At 42.5% G+C, this 16,977-nt stretch overlaps 1 protein-coding gene and 1 pseudogene across 4 annotated transcripts in view; both read left to right on the top strand.

Moving 5' to 3' along the window:
- The first annotated feature begins 13,034 nt into the window (after window positions 1–13,034).
- Window positions 13,035–13,663, top strand: LOC119233915 (60S ribosomal protein L21-like; annotated as a pseudogene). The gene has a single exon (XR_005122500.2). The product of XR_005122500.2 is annotated as a 60S ribosomal protein L21-like (transcript).
- Window positions 13,664–15,079: 1,416 nt separating this feature from the next.
- Window positions 15,080–16,977, top strand: part of TNFRSF10A (TNF receptor superfamily member 10a) — a 28,548-nt gene continuing 26,650 nt past the window's right edge. Inside the window, exon 1 of one of the 3 annotated variants that reach the window (XM_037496719.2) lies at window positions 15,080–15,290. In XM_037496719.2, coding sequence (XP_037352616.1) covers window positions 15,162–15,290 — 129 coding nt within the window. In that variant the 5' untranslated portion in view covers window positions 15,080–15,161. The remainder of the gene's footprint in view (window positions 15,291–16,977) is intronic. The other 2 variants (XM_037496717.2, XM_037496718.2) reach the window with 2 other exon arrangements.

The raw sequence follows: 16,977 nt of genomic DNA, 5'->3' as shown, positions 1-16,977 counted from the left end.
CAGAGCGCCTGCGCCGACTCCTCTTCCCGCAGTCTTTGTGCGGAAAGACCAGTCGGTCTTGCGCGGCGGTAGGTGCGCGGCGCGCCCCCAGCAATCATAGAGTTTGACGGAACAGTATAGAGAGGCAGGCGATGACGCCCCTGATTTGTGGTGATTTCAGATGGTGGAAATGCAGAGTCCCGCTAGGGGCGCAGGGACTCCCGCAACCATCGCAGTAAACCGCTCCTAGCCCAGGGGTTCTTATGTCAGACCTAACTTTCTTTTTTTTTTTTTTTTAAGATTTATTTATTTATGCATACAAGAACTGGGGCACAGGCCAGAGGTGCGGGGGACGAGAGGATTCACCAGAGACAGAGTGGGGAGCAGAACAGGCAGACTGACTGAAACACACTGCTGAGGGGAACAGCGGGCCAGACGGGAGAGGTGTGCTGCGCCACGTGGGTCACCTCCCTGGCCGGGGATCGAACTCCTGCAGTGGCTGCGAACAGCTTCATAGGTTGGGCCTTAACCCCTTGCGCCACCAGGGAGGGGGGGCCCTTCAGACCTAACTTTGAACGTTGCTGCCTTTCAGGATAATGCCAGCGAATAGAACTGTTGGTCGCTCAAGCGTATATAGCGATTTTGAGAGAGAGATTAAATTCTTGCTTCCCACCTTCCTATCTAAAAGGGTGTTCTCAGTTTCCTTCTCAGCACCAGTATCCTAAGATCTAGCTCAATTCTATTCTTCCCTGAGACCCCAGCTTGTCTTGACTCATTGTGGATCTGCTGAATCGTCGTTGAACTCTTTCTTGGAAAGCAGAGTTTAGTATCAACTATTCTGTGTCTTGTTCCTTACTTCTCCGAGGGCTGGTACAAGGGCTGACATTTCACAAACTGAAGGGACATAACTTGACCTGTGCCCTTCCTATCTTGTTAGATTGAGAGGGCCTATATGCGATAAGATTATCACAAAAAATTTTTTTCTCACAAAAAATTTTATGTAATGAACATGTCCAGTGTAGTAGGAATAAGTTGTTTCCCTTTTAATCTAACCTTTTATAAATTGAAAGGAGTTTCTTGTTTAATGGAACCAGGTAACAATTACCTGCATTGACTATAAATATGGCCTCACTCATTGTATGACCTTGATCATGTATCTAACCTTTCTGAGCCTGTTTCCTCTTCTGTAAACTAATGTTTCCTAATAGGGTTGTTTGAAGGAAATACAATACTATGTTGGATGTAGATTACCTAGTGTAGTGTAGATTATCCTGGTGACAGTTTGTTTAGTAGTTATAACTCAATGTAAGGGAGAATTATAATAAGCATTTTGAAGGAAGAGAAGGGATGTGATTGATTTTATGAGTGATTGTAACAACTGATGGTCTGATGTCTTGTGTTAATTCCTCAAAGCACTTTCACAGTCATTATCTCATTTGCTGCTCTTAACAATTGAGGATACTCTAGACAGGGTCCTCTGAGTGCTCTTCTTGACTGGGTCTGTCAACTTTAGCCTAGAAAGACTTGAACAAACGCATAGTTTCTAGTAGAGCAAAGCCTCTCCCCTAGGATGACCCTACTTCCCTTAAAGTATCTGTGGAAGAAAACTCAAGGTTGTCCAAAAAATTTACCATTTGTTGCAACCAAAGCCTGAAGATAGCACTGGTCTCCTAACCTCTGTGGAAAAGAAGGAGCCTAATTTAGAAGTGCCAGTTAGCAAACAGTGAGTTTCATGGGGACCAATTCCCCCTTCTGCTTTTTGTCATTTTTACTACCTGGCTCTACTGCACCCCCTCACCCTAATCCTATTCCTTTATTCACCTTTTAAAAAGCCCAGTCACCGCTGTAAACATGGAATTTGAATTAAGTTTAAACTGAACTTTTTTCTCTATTGTGCTAGCACATTGCTGATTCAAAGCTGTCCTTCCTGCTTTGAAGATTTATTTATTTTTATGCATTAGAAGAGCTGGGGTACAGGCCAGAGGTGCAGGGGATGAGAGGATTCACCAGAGAGAGAGTGGGGAACAGAACAGGCAGATTGACTGAAATACACTGCTGAGGGGAGCAGTGGGCAAGACAGGAGAGGTCTGCTGCGCCATTTGGGTTGCTCCCTGGTCAGCCAGGGATTGAACTCGTGCTGCAGAGGTTGCAGATTGCTTCATAGTGTTGTTCTTAACCCCTTGTGCCACCAGGGAGGCCCCTGTCCTTCCTAATTTAACTAATGTCTGGCTTGTAAACCAAGATACACTTTGACAGAATCCTGTGAGGTAAGTTTTGGTACATCACAATTTTAAAAGAGAAAGTAGAACCACTACTATTTTAGTCTAGTGGAGAACATTCCAGAAAAGAATTACATATAATTTGTAAATTTTAAAAAGTAAATTTGTAAAATGTGAATTTTTGTGATTTGAACAAATTATACCCTAATCAGTACATTTCTGCCATGCTGTCATGTGGTTTCTGTCATGAGAGACAACCAGTTGTCCTCTTACCTAGGTCTCTGAGTCTAAGTAAAAATACTTCTCCTAAGCATTTCCAGGAGAGCAAAATTATACACCTATGGTGACCTGTACCAGAAAGTGCCACTGGGTTCCTGACACTTCTAGGGAGAGGGCTTTCCACTTTCACCTTTTGGAGACTGGAAAACTACTGGGAGTAGTGGAGAATGGAATGAAAAGCTGAGAAGGGTGATTGAATGCATGGCAAGCTCTTTCTGACCTCAGCACTTCTACCTGCTACATGCTTCTACTCTTCCAACACTCTTTTTTTTATCCTTAGGTCACAGCTTCAAAAGCACTTCCTTTAAAGGTCTTTTCTGAACACTAACATAGCACCCTTAACTTTTTAGAATAGATGAATTAGTGACAACACCTGCTAATTAATCTTAACACCACAAAAAGAAAAACAACCAGATATTATCTACCTCCTGAAGTAATGCAATAAGAAATAAACAGAGCCACCTATGAAGTATTTTTCTAAAAAAAGTTGAACCTGAATCTTATCAAGCACTAGACTTAAATACTAGTTTATGGTGGCAAAAGATAAAATCAGAAAACAGAGGAACATGTTAAGTGAAAGCTGGCATTGTAATCAGCAAAGTCCAGACTAGAAATTTGGCTAGACAGTAACTTCATTTCCTAAACAAATAATGGTAACAAAGAGACTTTTAATGTGCCATATTTTGGGATCCAGTTTGCACAAACAATCATTAAAAACTCATCTGTGATATTATATACTTTCAAAATTAGTTAATAACCAGCGGTATCTTTGATATTAGTAAGTTATTTTGAGGGCAATGTTACATACAAGTCGTTATGTAACATTTGAAGATGCATCTGAAGTATTTTTGAGTGAAACTCCATTATTTGCGGCAGTAGATTGCATTGGGGGTTAGTAAGGAAGTATCATTGAATGAGTTTACATTTTATTTTCTGTCCCCAGCACAGAGCCTGGCACTTAGATATCACCCCATTTTTTTAATGAATAAGTGGTGTAGACCTGCATTCTGATTCATCTCTGTTAGTAAATAGCTTCAAACAAGCTGGGTTTTTTTTCCAAATTCTTCCTCTTTCAATTAAATACTATGATCTTGAGGGTTTTTTTCCTAGCACTCACCCTGATCCCAAATGTAATATCTACTGTGCTATGTATGAGTGATGGCAGAAGCTCTTCAGTTCTAGGAAGAAAAAAGTATCACCTAAACATCACATGTTGTGGCAGAACTGTTTATTTACCAATGCCCCCATACGTTTTTGGTCAGATACCTATGCAGCCTCACTGCCGCCATAATTTACAAACATCACAGAGCATTCATACATTGCAACACCCGTGTAATGCCACATCATCCTCTGTGCCATCTCTCCTGCCTATTTTGTTGGGGATGTCTCATCATTTTGTAGAAATATGATGTATTATCCAATTATTTCTAAAACTTATCCTTGGATTCACAGCTGTTATTACTTGACTAAAAAAGCAATCATAAAAATGTATTGTTCGTAATCTGAGATGTATAGGGAAGAAGCCAGACTTGTTTATACTCTGTTCAGACATCACTATGTTCTGGAAGCCTTTCCTGATGTCTTTCTTTCTTCTTTCCTTCCTGCTCCAGGCTGGATAGGTGTCCCTCCTTATCTTTCTGTAACCATCTACATTTCTCCATCACTTTATGTTTCTCATTGTTTTGTAAGTCTCTGTTTATGTGTCTCTCCCCCTTGTAACAGGGTGGTCAAGAGGGAAAAGGGAGGTTCCAGTTTTCCTGCTCAACCCAAAGGAGAGTGGAGCTGAGCAGGGAGGAAAAGAAGCTGGAGAGGAGATTGGGGAAGGAAGGAAGAAGGATGGAGAGCAAGAAGGAGACCTGGAGGAGGCAGATGGAGCAGAGAGACATGTGAAAAAGCTGCACTTGCTTCTTGGTCCTGGACTGGTTGAAACAGATGTGGGGAGATTAATAATGGCAGTTTGATCTTGATATTGTTTTTTTTTTCCCTTCCAGACTTGTCTGGCTGTTTCTGACCCATTTTATATATCCCCACCAGGAGGTGCCTTAGACTTGTGGCAGGTTTTCAAGCCTCAGAGGCCTTGCTTTGGGCCAGCCTTGTTCGGCTGGGCATTAACTCACAAGGGGATGGGTAACTTTCAGTGCTTGACTTGGAAACTATATTTTTTTTTTTTTTTTAAGAGGCCTGTATTTTTTTATTTATTTATTTGTTTTGTTTTGTTTATACATGCACTGGGTACAGTCAGAAGTGCGGGAGGGTGAGAGAATTCACCAGAGCCAGAGCGGGGAGCAGAACAGGCAGAAGGACCGAAGTACACTGCTGAGGGGAGCAGCGGGCGGCAGGAGAGGTCTGCGCGCCATGTGGGACCCTCCTCCGGTGGCCGGGGAGCAGCCGGGGATCGAACCGGCACCACAGAGGCCGCGGGCAGCTTCGCAACCCAGCGCTCAACCGCTGCGCCACCCGGGAGGCCCCTGACTTGGAAACTATATTCTTCTCCATTCTTCCCCTTCTCTGTATTGCAAACTAATTGTATTAAAGTTCCTTTCCATTGAAGGTCTTACACACTAGAGTATGTTTTGTCTTAATGCGGCAGATGGCAGAACCTATTTAGAGCAGGCAGATTTGGGGGCTCTGAGGTGCCTCTCTCCCTGTCCTTTAACACCCTGACTACCTTAAGTTCCTTACTGGCAGGGACTGTGTTCTGTGTGCCTCACACAGCCTTAAGACTTCTTTTGCTGAATAAATAAATGAATTTAATTCGTTGAACCATGAGTGATGTCTTTGGATATTTAGAAGGGGAAGAAGAAAGTCAGTTAGAACAAATTAGCCAACTTCTGACTTATCAGCAGGATCTCTAGAGTCTCTGTTCTTCTGTGCTTCTTCCCTGAACTTATCCTTTCTCAAACACTCCAGTTTGGCAGCCATTTGTTCCTCTTGGTTCTCATTGTTGGCTTCTATTTTGTGGGTTAGTTTCTCTTCTGCCATTTTACTGTAATTGTTGTTCTTTTCTATTACTTTTTTTAAAAGATTAATTTATGAGTACAAGAACTGGGGTATAGGCCAGAGGTGCTGGGGGTGAAGGATTCACCAGAGACAGAGTAGGGAGCAGAACAGGCAGAATGAGTGAAATACACTGCTGAGGGAAGCAGCAGGTGAGACAGGAGAGGTCTGCTGCACCATGTGCGTTAGCTCTTTGGCTGGGCACTGAACTCCTGCCGCAGTGGCTGTGGATTGCTTCGCAGTGCTGAGACTTAACCCCCTGCACCATCAGGGAGGCCCACTCTTCTATTACTTTCTGAAACACTTCTTTCTCATGCTCGTGTTCCCCTTTTCATCAAGCTTCAAGACCTTGTGGGATCTTTTTCTTTCTTCCACATCTTTTTTTTTCCTTCTTTGTCTGAATTTCTTCTAAGGAAAAAGCCTTCTTTGAAGAGGGAAGGAAGCCTCCTAACTCATTTTATTAACCTCTACATCATAGAAAATCCACATCCATTCTTGATATTTTTTAAGATCTTGATTCTTGTAGACCCCATGCTAGTACCCAAAATGTAGGATTATCGTTTCCTAAAAGGTGGAAATTAAAATCAAAGGCTGTGAAATGGTCCACCTCTGGTGGAGTATTAGGTGCAGCAGTGGACCAGAAAGAGATTGGCCCTGGTCCAAGTGAGGAAAAGCAAACAATACTCGCCCTTTCAGAGTACATCCTACTGCAGCAGATCTTGGTCCCACCCCTTTCCTCCCTACACCTTTTTAAATTTCTCTGAACTTTCATCATCCTGGAACTCACCCATGGCTAAAAACATCCAGTATGATTCATTGCCATGTGGAATTAGAATGAGCCAGTACCATAAAGTCTTATGATACATTACCGAACGTTATCACCCAGCAACAAAGACACCCACCCAACACATACACCCAGAGGAACTTTTGGCCTCAAACCTGAAATTGCCAGTGAGTTCTCCCTATTTGGTCCACACTAATCCATTGAGAAGTGAAAAAATTAACCTTTAAGAGGATAATAAATGAGAAACAAGGGGGAGGAAGAGGGAGAGAAAACGGTATTTACTGTGCATCTACTGTATATAGCAGTATGATTACCACAGTTGTGCTAGCTAACATCTCTCTTGTTACATAATGTTAATTTCTTTTTTGTGTGGTAGGAACAACTAAGAGCTAATCTTTTAGCAACTTTAAACTTTATAATACAGGGTTGTTGACTATTATTACAATGTTGGGCATGAACATCTTTTCATGTACATTTGGATATCTTTGGAAAATCATCTATTTAGTTCCTCTGCCCATTTTTAAATTAGATTTTCTTTTGTTACTGAGTTGTATGAGCTCTTTGTATATTTTGGATATTAACTTATTATCCTATAAATGGCTTGCAGATATTGTCTCCCATTTCATAGGTTGCCTTTTTGGTTTTTTGATGGTTTCTCTCAATGTGCAGGTTTTTAGTTTCATACGGTCCTGCTTGTTGATTTTTGCTTTTGATGCTCATGTTTTTGGTATCATAGCCAAAAAATATTGCCCACTGTAAAGTCAAGGAGTTTCTTCTCTATGTTTTCTTCAAGGAGTTTTGTGGTGTCAGGTTTTATGTGTAAGTTTTTCATCCATTTCAAATTAATTTTTGTGAGTCTCAATCATTTTGAAGAAAGTTTTGCCAGAATTCTCAGTTGAGAATTATTTTCTTTGGGCATTTTAATTATATCATCCCTTCTAGACTGCAAGGTCTCTGCTAAGAAATAGAAATTCCTTGCATGTTATAAATGTTTTTCTCTTGCTGTTCTAGAGATTCCTCCTTGCCTTTGGATAGTTTGATTATAATGTGCTTCAGTGCAGTTCTGTTTAGGTTTATTCTACTTGGAATTCATTAAACTTCAAGGATTTTTAGCTTCTCTTTCCCTAAAATTTTGCAAGTTTTAAGTCATATTTATTTAAATAATTTTTCTTCCCATTTGTTTTCTTCTTTGCTTCTCAAATATTGGTACAATTGATGGTGTATCATTAGGCTGTGTTAAATTTTCAGTTTTCTTCCTGTTCCTTACAATTGTTAATTTTAAATATCCTATCTTCAACTGATGCTTTCTCCTGCCTGATCAAGTCTGCTTTTGAAGCTTTCTACTGAATTTTTCAATTCAGTTATTTTTCAATGCCATAATTTCTGTTTGGTTTATTTAAAAAATTACTATCCCTATTAATCTCATTTTGTTCATATACTGTTTCCTGATTTCTTTCAGTTCTTTGAGTTTTCTTCTAGCTCTTTCAGCATATTAAAGATAATTTAAAATCATGATCTAGGGCCTCCCTGGTGGCTCAAGGGGTTAAGCACAGCACTGTGAAGCTATCCACAGCCTCTGCAGCAAGAGTTGGATCCTCTGCAGGCCAGGGAGCAACCCACATGATGCAGCAGACCTCTCCTGTCTTGCCCGCTGCTCCCCTCAGCAGTGTATTTCAGTCTGCCTGTTCTGCTCCCCACTCTGTCTCTAGTGAATCCTCTCACTCCCAGCATCTCTGGCCTGTACCCCAGTTCTTGCATGCATAAATTAACAAATCTTAAAAAAAAATAAAATCATGGTCTAGAATATCTGATATTTGTGTTTCTTCAGGGGCTCATTCAATGTATATCCTGTTCTAATTGACTTCTTTCACTTAACAACATATATTTAAATTTCTACCATATCTTTTCATGGCTCTGTTACAGGGCAGGAAGAGGGGCACCTCAGCCCCACAAATCTGCCTGCTCTAAATAGGTTCTGCCATCCACCACATCAACACAAAACATATGAGACTTTAATGAAAAGGAACTTTAATACAATTAGTAAACAATACAGGAAAGGCAAAGAATAGTTTCTAAATCAAGCACCCAAAGTTACCCATTCCCTTATGGGTAAAAGTCCACCCAAGCAGGATTGGCCCAGAGCAAGGCCCCAAAGCCTGTCACAAGCCTAAAGCATCTCCCAGTGGGGACCCACAGAAAAGGATTAGAAACAACCAGACAAGTGTGGGAGGAAAAGAGCAAAATCAAAATCAAGACAAAAATCTCCATTGTCACTTCCCCACGGGTCTCTCACCCACATCTGTGTCACCCAGTCCACGACCAAAAGGCAAGTGCGATTTCTTTACATGTCTCTGCTCCATGTGCCTCCTCCTGGTCTCTTTCTGGCTCTCCATCCTGCTTCCTTCCTTCTTAGTCTCCTCTGCGGCTTCTTCTCTTTAGCTCCACCCTCCTTTGGGTGGGACAGGGAACTTGGAACCTCCCCTTTTCCTGGGGACCCCCCTGTTACAGCTCTACAGCTCATTTCTTTTTAGCAATGAAGAATATTCTACTGTTTTTATGTACCACAGCTTATTTATTCATTCACCTATGAAAAACAACTTGGTTGCTTGCAAGTTTTGGTAATTATGAATAAAGATGCCATGAAACGTTATGTGCAGGTTTGTTGTGAACATATACTTTCAATGAACTGAGTAAATGCTATGGATCAAAATTGCTGGATTGTAGAGTAAGAGTATATATAGTCTTGTCCGAAACTGCCAAATCATCTGCCAAGGTGGTATGTTATTTTGCATTTCCACCAATGGTGAATGAGAATTACAGTTGCTCCATATCTTTGCCCGCATTTAATGTTTTGGAATTTTGCCATTCTAACTGGTACGTAGTGCTGCCTCATTGTTGTTTTAAATTCTAATTCCCAGATTACACATGATGCTTATCTGCAACTAGTATATCTTCTTTGTTGAGGTGTCTCGGATATTTTACCTTTTTGAAATTGAGTTGTTCGTTTTCTTATTGTTGAGTTTTAAGAGACTTTAATGTATTTTGGATTCTAGTCCCTTATCAGGTATGTTTTATGCAAGGTTTCTCTCCCGTTCTGTGACTTTTCTTTTCATTTTGTCAACAGCAGGATTGTGTTTAATGATTACATCATGTTGGGAAGAACTGGCAGTTGGGAAGAAGTAAGCCTTTTTTTTTTTTTAAGATTTATTTATTTATGCATGCAAGAACTGGGGTACAGGCCAGAGGTGCAGGGGGGATGAGAAGATTCACCAGAGACAGAGTGGGGAGCAGAACAGGCAGACTGACTGAAATACACTGCTGAGGAGAGCAGCAGGCAAGATAGGAGAGGTCTGCTGTGCCATGTGGGTCAGCTCCCTGGCTGGGGATCAAACTCGTGCTGCAGTGGCTGAGGACAGCTTCATAATGCTGAGACTTAACCGCTTGCGCCACCAGAGAGGCCCTGTTTTACTTCTTTTTAAAAGTCCTTTTCAGTACTTTATTGAGATTACAGAATATATTTAAAACTAATCCAAGTTCTTTTTCAAATGTTATACCAAAAAGGGTAGTACAGGTACCTGATAGCAGTGTGGTCCTCACTCCTCTCTCCCATCCCTTATGACACTGTTTTCACTCATTTCACGTGTTATACCACTGCATACATCTTTACTATTACTATTTTGAACAAGCGGTTATCTGTTCAATCAAATAAGAATAACTAAAATAAAATATTTTGATTTACCTTTATTCCATCTCTAATGCTCTTCTTTTCTTTATGCACATCTGAATTTCTGATTCATATAATTTTCTGTCTTTGCAAAAAAAATTTTAAACATATTTTGGAAGGCATGCCTACTAGAAACTATTTCAATAATTTATTTTACTTTATTTTTATTTTCTCTTTTACTTTTCAAGGATAATTTTACTGGAAACAGACTTCCTAGATAGTTTGGGTTTTTTCCTTTCATATTTTAATCCAGTTTCTTCTTGCTTGCATGGTTACTGAAGAGAAAGAAGCTCAATATAATTCCTATCCTTCCTCTTCGATAGGTCAGGTATATTTTTCCTCATTTTTCTTTTAAGATTTCCTCTTTTTTTCCTTGATACTCTGAAGATTGAGTATACTATGTGTATATTTTTTTAATTATCCTACGTGGTGTTCTTTGAGTTTCCTAGATATGTGCTTTGGTGTCCATTATTAATTTGGGGGAAATTAGCAGTCATTATTGCTTCAAATATTTCTTCTGTTCCATCCTCTTTTAGTATTTCCATTATATAGTTACACCTTTAAAATTGTCTTATAGTTCTTAAATATTTTGTTCTATCTTTTCATATTTTTTCTCTTGGGGATTTGGCTTTAGAAGTTTCTATTGACATTTCTTCAAATTCACATTCTTTCCTTGGCTATGTCCAGTCTGGTCATATACCCATCTAAGAAATTTTCCACTTCTGTTACCATGATTTTTATTACTAGAATATGTTCTTGACTTTTTCTTGAAGTTTTTCTGTTTATACTCCCCATCTGTTCTTGAACATTGTCCACTTTTTTATTATAATCATGAAGTATTATTCATAGTTGTTTTAAATTAATGATTTCATAATTCCAACAGCTCTGCCAAATCTATTTTACATTCTGGTGATAGTTTCATTTCTTCAAATTTTATTTATTTTGTTTTTTAGTATGCCAAGTAACTTTTGTGTTGAAATATATATGGACAGCATATTTTAGGTAAAAGGGACTGAGCTAACTTCTAAATCAGGTTTTATTTTTATCTGGCAAGAAGTTAGAATGTGTTTACTGTCTGTTACAGCTTTGGTGTTGGAAGCTAACATTTCCTTTGTTCTTATTTTTCTATATTCTGTTGTCTCTGTGTTTTTCTGAAGATTTATTTGTAAATTAGGTCTGAAACATTTTTTCCCCTGTTAATTTTTCTTCTCCTTCCTTCCCCGCTCCCAACTTCTTTTAGTTACAGACAATACTATTACCTGTGCAGAAAATCCTAAGTAATCTACAGACCAACTAGGAACATATAATGAAACAAACACACTGGAGAAACCAAAAATCACATTTGCGCTTATGGTAGCCAGTGCCATAGGGAAGCCCAATTTCCCCATGGGGCTGACTAACCACGGATGGCTCTGTCCTAAATCACATTGGGCGCCAAATCTGTTATAGGGCAGGGAGAGGGGCAGCCCAAACCCCGCAAACCTGCCTATTCTAAATGGGTTCTGCCATCCACCACATCAACACAAAACATATGAGACTTTAATGGGAAGGAACTTTAATAAAACTAGGAAACAATACAGGTAAGGCAAAGAGTCTAATTTCTAAATGAAACACCCAAAGTTACCCGTCCCCTCGTGGGTAAAACTCTGTCCAAATGGGATTGGCCCAGAGCAAGGGCCCAAAGCCTGCCACAAGTCTAAAGCATCTTCCAGTGGGGACCCACAGAAAAGGGTCAGAAACTACCAGACAAACCTGGAAGGAAAAGAGCAAAATCAACATCAAGATAAAAGCTGCCATTGTCACCTCCCCATGGGTCTCACCCACATCTGTGTCACCCAGTCCACAACCAAAAGACAAGCGCAGTTTCTTCATGTGTCTCTAGGCTCCATGCGCCTCCTCCAGGTCTCCTTCTGGCTCCATCCTGCTTCCTTCCTCAGTCTCCTCTGCAGCTTCTCCTCTCCCTCCTCTCTTCTCCTCTCCCTTCTCCTCCCTTGGGTGGGGCAGGGAACCTCCCCCTTTCCTAGGGACCACCCTGTTACAATAGGACATAAGTTCAATGCACAAAAATTAATGTGTTTTTATATAGCAGCAACAAACAATTTGAAAATAAAATAATCTAAACTAATTCCATTGATAATATTATCAAATATATTTGGGGCACATTTATAAAATCTGTGTGCAATGTGTGCAGAGAATATTTATAAAATATTGTGAAGGTCAAGTAAGAAATATATAAAATGAAACCATTTCATGGATTGGAAGACTCAGTATTATTAGATGTCAATTCTCATTGATCTCTACATTTAATTCCAACAGAATTTCTTTAACTGGAAAATTTTTAACATAAAATTTATATGGAAATATAGATAACTTTAGGGAAAAGTCAGTTAGAGAACTTAAACTATCTGATGTCAAGACTGATTTATAAAACTACAATAATTAAAACAACATGGTATTGACATGAGGATGGCAAATGAAATGGAGTTCAGAAATGGGCCATATGTGTGTTCCATTGAGTTTCAACAAAGGTGGTAAGACAATTGGATAGGAAAAAGAATCTTTTCCAAAAATGATGTTGTACAAATGCTGAGAGGATGTGGAGACAAACACACTCTCTTACAATGCTGGTGGGAATGTAAACTGTTCCAGTCACTATGGAAAGTTGTGTGGCGGCTCCTCAGAATACTAAAAATGGATCTACCATGTGATCCAGCAATTCTACTCCTAGGAATCTACTGAAAGGACACAGGAACACTAATTAGAAAGGAAACCTGCACGCCTCTGTTTATTGCAGCACTATTTACAATAGCCAAGATATGGAAACAAGCCAAATGCCCCAAAATAGACAAATGGATGAAAAAGTTGTGGTATATTTACACAATGGAATATTATCCAGCAGTCATAAAGACAAACTCATGCCATTTAAGTAGCATGGATGGATTATGTTAGCCAAAATAAGCCAGAAGGAAAAAGATAAATATTGGATGGTCTCACTTATATGTGGACTATAGAGAAACCAAACAAAAGGTCAAGAAAAAGTCAAAACCCTTTCGGCCGGAACCGCCATCTTCCAGTAAGTCGCCAAAATGACTAACACAAAGGGAAAGAGAAGAGGGACCCGCTATATGTTCTCTAGGCCTTTTAGAAAACATGGAGTTGTTCCTTTGGCCACATACATGCGAATCTATAAGAAAGGTGATATTGTTGACATCAAGGGGATGGGCACTGTTCAAAAAGGAATGCCCCACAAATGTTACCATGGCAAAACTGGAAGAGTCTATAATGTTACCCAGCATGCAGTTGGCATTGTTGTAAACAAGCAAGTAAAGGGCAAAGAGAATTCTTGCAAAGAGAATTAATGTTCGTATTGAGCACATTAAGCACTCTAAGAGCCGAGATAGCTTCCTGAAACGTGTGAAAGAAAATGATCAGAAGAAAAAGGAAGCCAAAGAGAAGGGTACTTGGGTTCAGCTGAAGCGCCAGCCTGCTCCACCTAGAGAAGCACACTTTGTGAGAACCAATGGGAAGGAGCCTGAGCTGCTAGAACCTATTCCCTATGAATTCATGGCATGATAGGTGTGCAAAAAGAAATAAAAGAGCTCTGGACTACAAAAATGTTTCACCTAATTGAGTAGAAGTGTGGTGTCCCCTCTCTAAAAAATATTTAAAGCAAACTTTTAATTATATCGTAATTCATTGGATGGTGTCTTTATTAAAATTTAGTGGGTTTTTTAAAAAAAAAGAAAAAGTCAAAACTAGCAAGCTGACAATAGATCTTTGCATACAGCAAAGGAGGGGGTCAAAACAGGGGAAAGAAGAACACAAGGGAATATGTTGATGGTTCAGGGGTGATGTGGTGGTGGGAGAGCTATGGGGACTACAACTATGTAAGGGAAACATTAATTTAAAAAAAGATGTAACAACTAGGAAAATTGTATGTATGGAGAAAAACAAATTTCAAATCTTACGGTCTCTGGCCAGGACAAGGCATGGAGCTAGAGGCTCCCTGGGATTCCCTTCCCTTCTACTCTCACACCACCCCTTAAATAGCCCTGGGAACACCACAAAGGGAGGACCTCAACTTGCCTGTCTTTGGAATACTGGACACAGCACAGTGCTGGGTGCATATTAACAGCGAGAAGGGCCTGTCCCTTGTGCAAACTCCCTACCGGCTCATCCATTTTCATGGGCCAAGAAGTTTCCAGTATTTCTGTTTCCTACGGGTTTTAAAGAATCTAACAAAGAAGGAAAATCCAGAGGAAAGGCAGGACTGGGTTCTTTGGGCTTACCTAACAGCAGGAGCAGTATAGCTGAGCTGACATTTACCGTCCATCAAAACTTGAGCCCAAACCGATGAGCCCGGAATTACCAGAGCACACAAGGTAGCAATGGAAGAGAAGATGCCTGCTGGGGACCTGGGTTCAGATCTGCCCTCATGGTCTCCGTGTCCTCCATTGGGGTCACCCATCTGTTCACTGAGAGTGTGCCACGCGCTCTGATACTGAAATGCTAAAGATCAACCCCCAGGCTGAGGAACTCCCACTGGGCCGGTGGAGAAGTGACTTTGGATGCAATGACATCCATGCGCACGGTCAGTGAAGGAGGCGGAGGACAGACCTGTGAGTGGGCAAAAGGAGGCAGCCAGAAGACCTGCAGGTGGGGCCTCCCCTAGTGGCGCAGCGATTGAGCACTGGGCTGTGAAGCTGCCCACGGCCTCTGCAGCACCCGCTGCTCCCCTCAGCAGTGTATTTCATCAGTCTGCCTGTTCTGTTCCCCACTCTCTTCTGACTGTACCTAGTGCTTGTATAAATAAATAAGTCTTCAAAAAATTTTTGAAAAAAAAAAAAAAAAAAAGAAGACCTGCAGGTGGCTACGGGCTTAAGAACCAGAATTGGCCTTGAAAGGGACCTAGAAAATAAACTCCGGCAGACGGCGCACGTCCGATTTTTCACTCTCTGGTTGCCCAATACCACTGTGAGTGAAAGGAGGCGCCCAGCACCATTCTGAGTAAAAGGAGGCGCAGCCACTGAATCACCGCGGCGGGTTCACACCGCCAACCACACGGGCACCGCCGCGGCCCCGCGGGAACTCGCGGCGGGTCGGGGCGTGGGCGGCGGACCTTCCTGCGCGCCCGGACGCCATTGATTCCTGATCTCTGGGTTGCGAGCTCCGTAGCGCCATGGGACAGCGGACCCCGCCACCTGGCCGCCTCCCCGGCCCGCGCAGGGAGAATCCGGCGCGAGGAGCCAGGCTTCGACCTTGGATCGCCAGGACCCCCGTCTTCATCCTCCTCGGGGTCCTGCTCCGCGTGAGTCCCCGCCGCGGCCGCTGCCCTGGGGGGAGGGGGAGGGTGGAAGTGCGGGGAACACAGCGGGGGTGCTCGCCGGCTCACCTGTGCCCGGGGCTTGTCCGGGCATGAGTCGCCGGCGGAGTTGGGGGAAGGGGAGACGGGACGCCCCAGAACGCGCGCGCGCCCCCGGAGCGCGTGAGCAGGGCCCAGCCCGCCTCTGAGGGACAGTGGGGTGCGCCGTCGTCTCCCTGCTTGCGCGCCCCTGCACCCCCATCTTTCCTTTCCTTCCTTTCCCCTTCTCCCCCTCCAGGCCCCCCCCTTTTTGACTTTGCCTGATGTTTAAATTCTAAAATGTGCCCTTTAAACGTGCAACTCGTGCAAAGTAACTTTCCCGCCACCGCCTTCCTCACCCGTTCCTCGACCGCCTCGCGCTACTCAGAGGCGCAGCTCCCCGGAATGGCCGCTAGGAATTTCTCCACCTTCCCGCCTCCGGGCGCCGTACCTTGAGCGCGGTGAGGAAGGAGCCTCGCCCTCGGCTCCTCCTCGGGGGGCGGGTGTGGGGCCCTGCCTGGGCTCTGAGAGCTGAAGCGGAGCTGGTGTAACCCCAGAGGAACTCCTGGGAAGCGTGGGACTCCCAGGACGCTCGAGGGGTCCCCGGTGATGGCTTCAGACCCTGTCTGAGGACAGTTTCTAGGCTGCAGCTCAGGAAGCGACCCACAGAGGGTCCTGTGGCTTCCACTGGGGAGACACACGGGATTCCATGAGGCCAAGGGCAGGCAGAGACTGGAGAAGGAGCTGCTCTACAGGGATTATGCTGGAGAAGGGGGGAGGAGGACGGAAAGGGAAGGTGGGTGTGTATGGGGAGGGGGATCCCTCCAGTGCCTGGTGAGTGCTGATCGGTGCAGCGCGAGAGGGACCCTCCCCAGGCTGTGGGAGAACATCAGAAGTCAGCAGGTGGACCAGGATGGAGGCTCAGCTGGGGCTGGCCATTGCTCGTGTTGCCAACCCATGGAGGACACACTTATAAAAGGGTGCTGGCTACTTATCAGAACTTAAATACTAATTCCTCCGTGGTTAAGAAATTTATTTATTTATTTATTTATTTATTTATTTATTTTAAAAGATTTATTTATGCATACAAGAGCTGGGGTACAGGTCAGATGTGCGGGAGGGTGAGAGGACCCACTGGAGACAGAGTGGGGAGCAGAACAGTCAGACTGACTGAAATACACTGCTGAGGGGAGCAGCGGGTGAGACAGGAGAGGTCTGCTTCGCCATGTGGGTTGCTCCCTGGCTGGCCCAGGATGGAACTCTGGAACTGTGCTGCAGAGGCTGCAGATTGCTTCATAGTGCGGTGCTTAACCCCTTGTGCCACCAGGGAGGCAGGCTAAGAAATTTAGCCCCAATATAAGACAAAAGTAGCCAAGGCATATATTTTAAACAATGGAACATTTAAGCATTGGCAGATTAAACTTATATTTAATTTTCTTCGCTGTGATCAGACAATCCCCAACCTTATTAAAGAAAATACAGTAAAAATGAATATCCAAGAGAGTAAAATTTACCAGCTAGCATTGAATAAAAAAATTACAAGACATGAAAAGCAGGAAAATATCACTTGGAGCAGGAAAACATTCAGACAATTGAAACTGGAGGAAATGACAAAGATAATTAAATTAATACACAAATGCTTTAAAACACATAC

Source organism: Talpa occidentalis, unplaced genomic scaffold (genome assembly GCF_014898055.3).
Source record: "Talpa occidentalis isolate TD23 unplaced genomic scaffold, MPIMG_talOcc4v2.1 talOcc4.8, whole genome shotgun sequence".
Lineage (NCBI taxonomy): Eukaryota > Metazoa > Chordata > Mammalia > Eulipotyphla > Talpidae > Talpa > Talpa occidentalis.
This window is presented reverse-complemented; position numbering and strand designations above follow the sequence as displayed.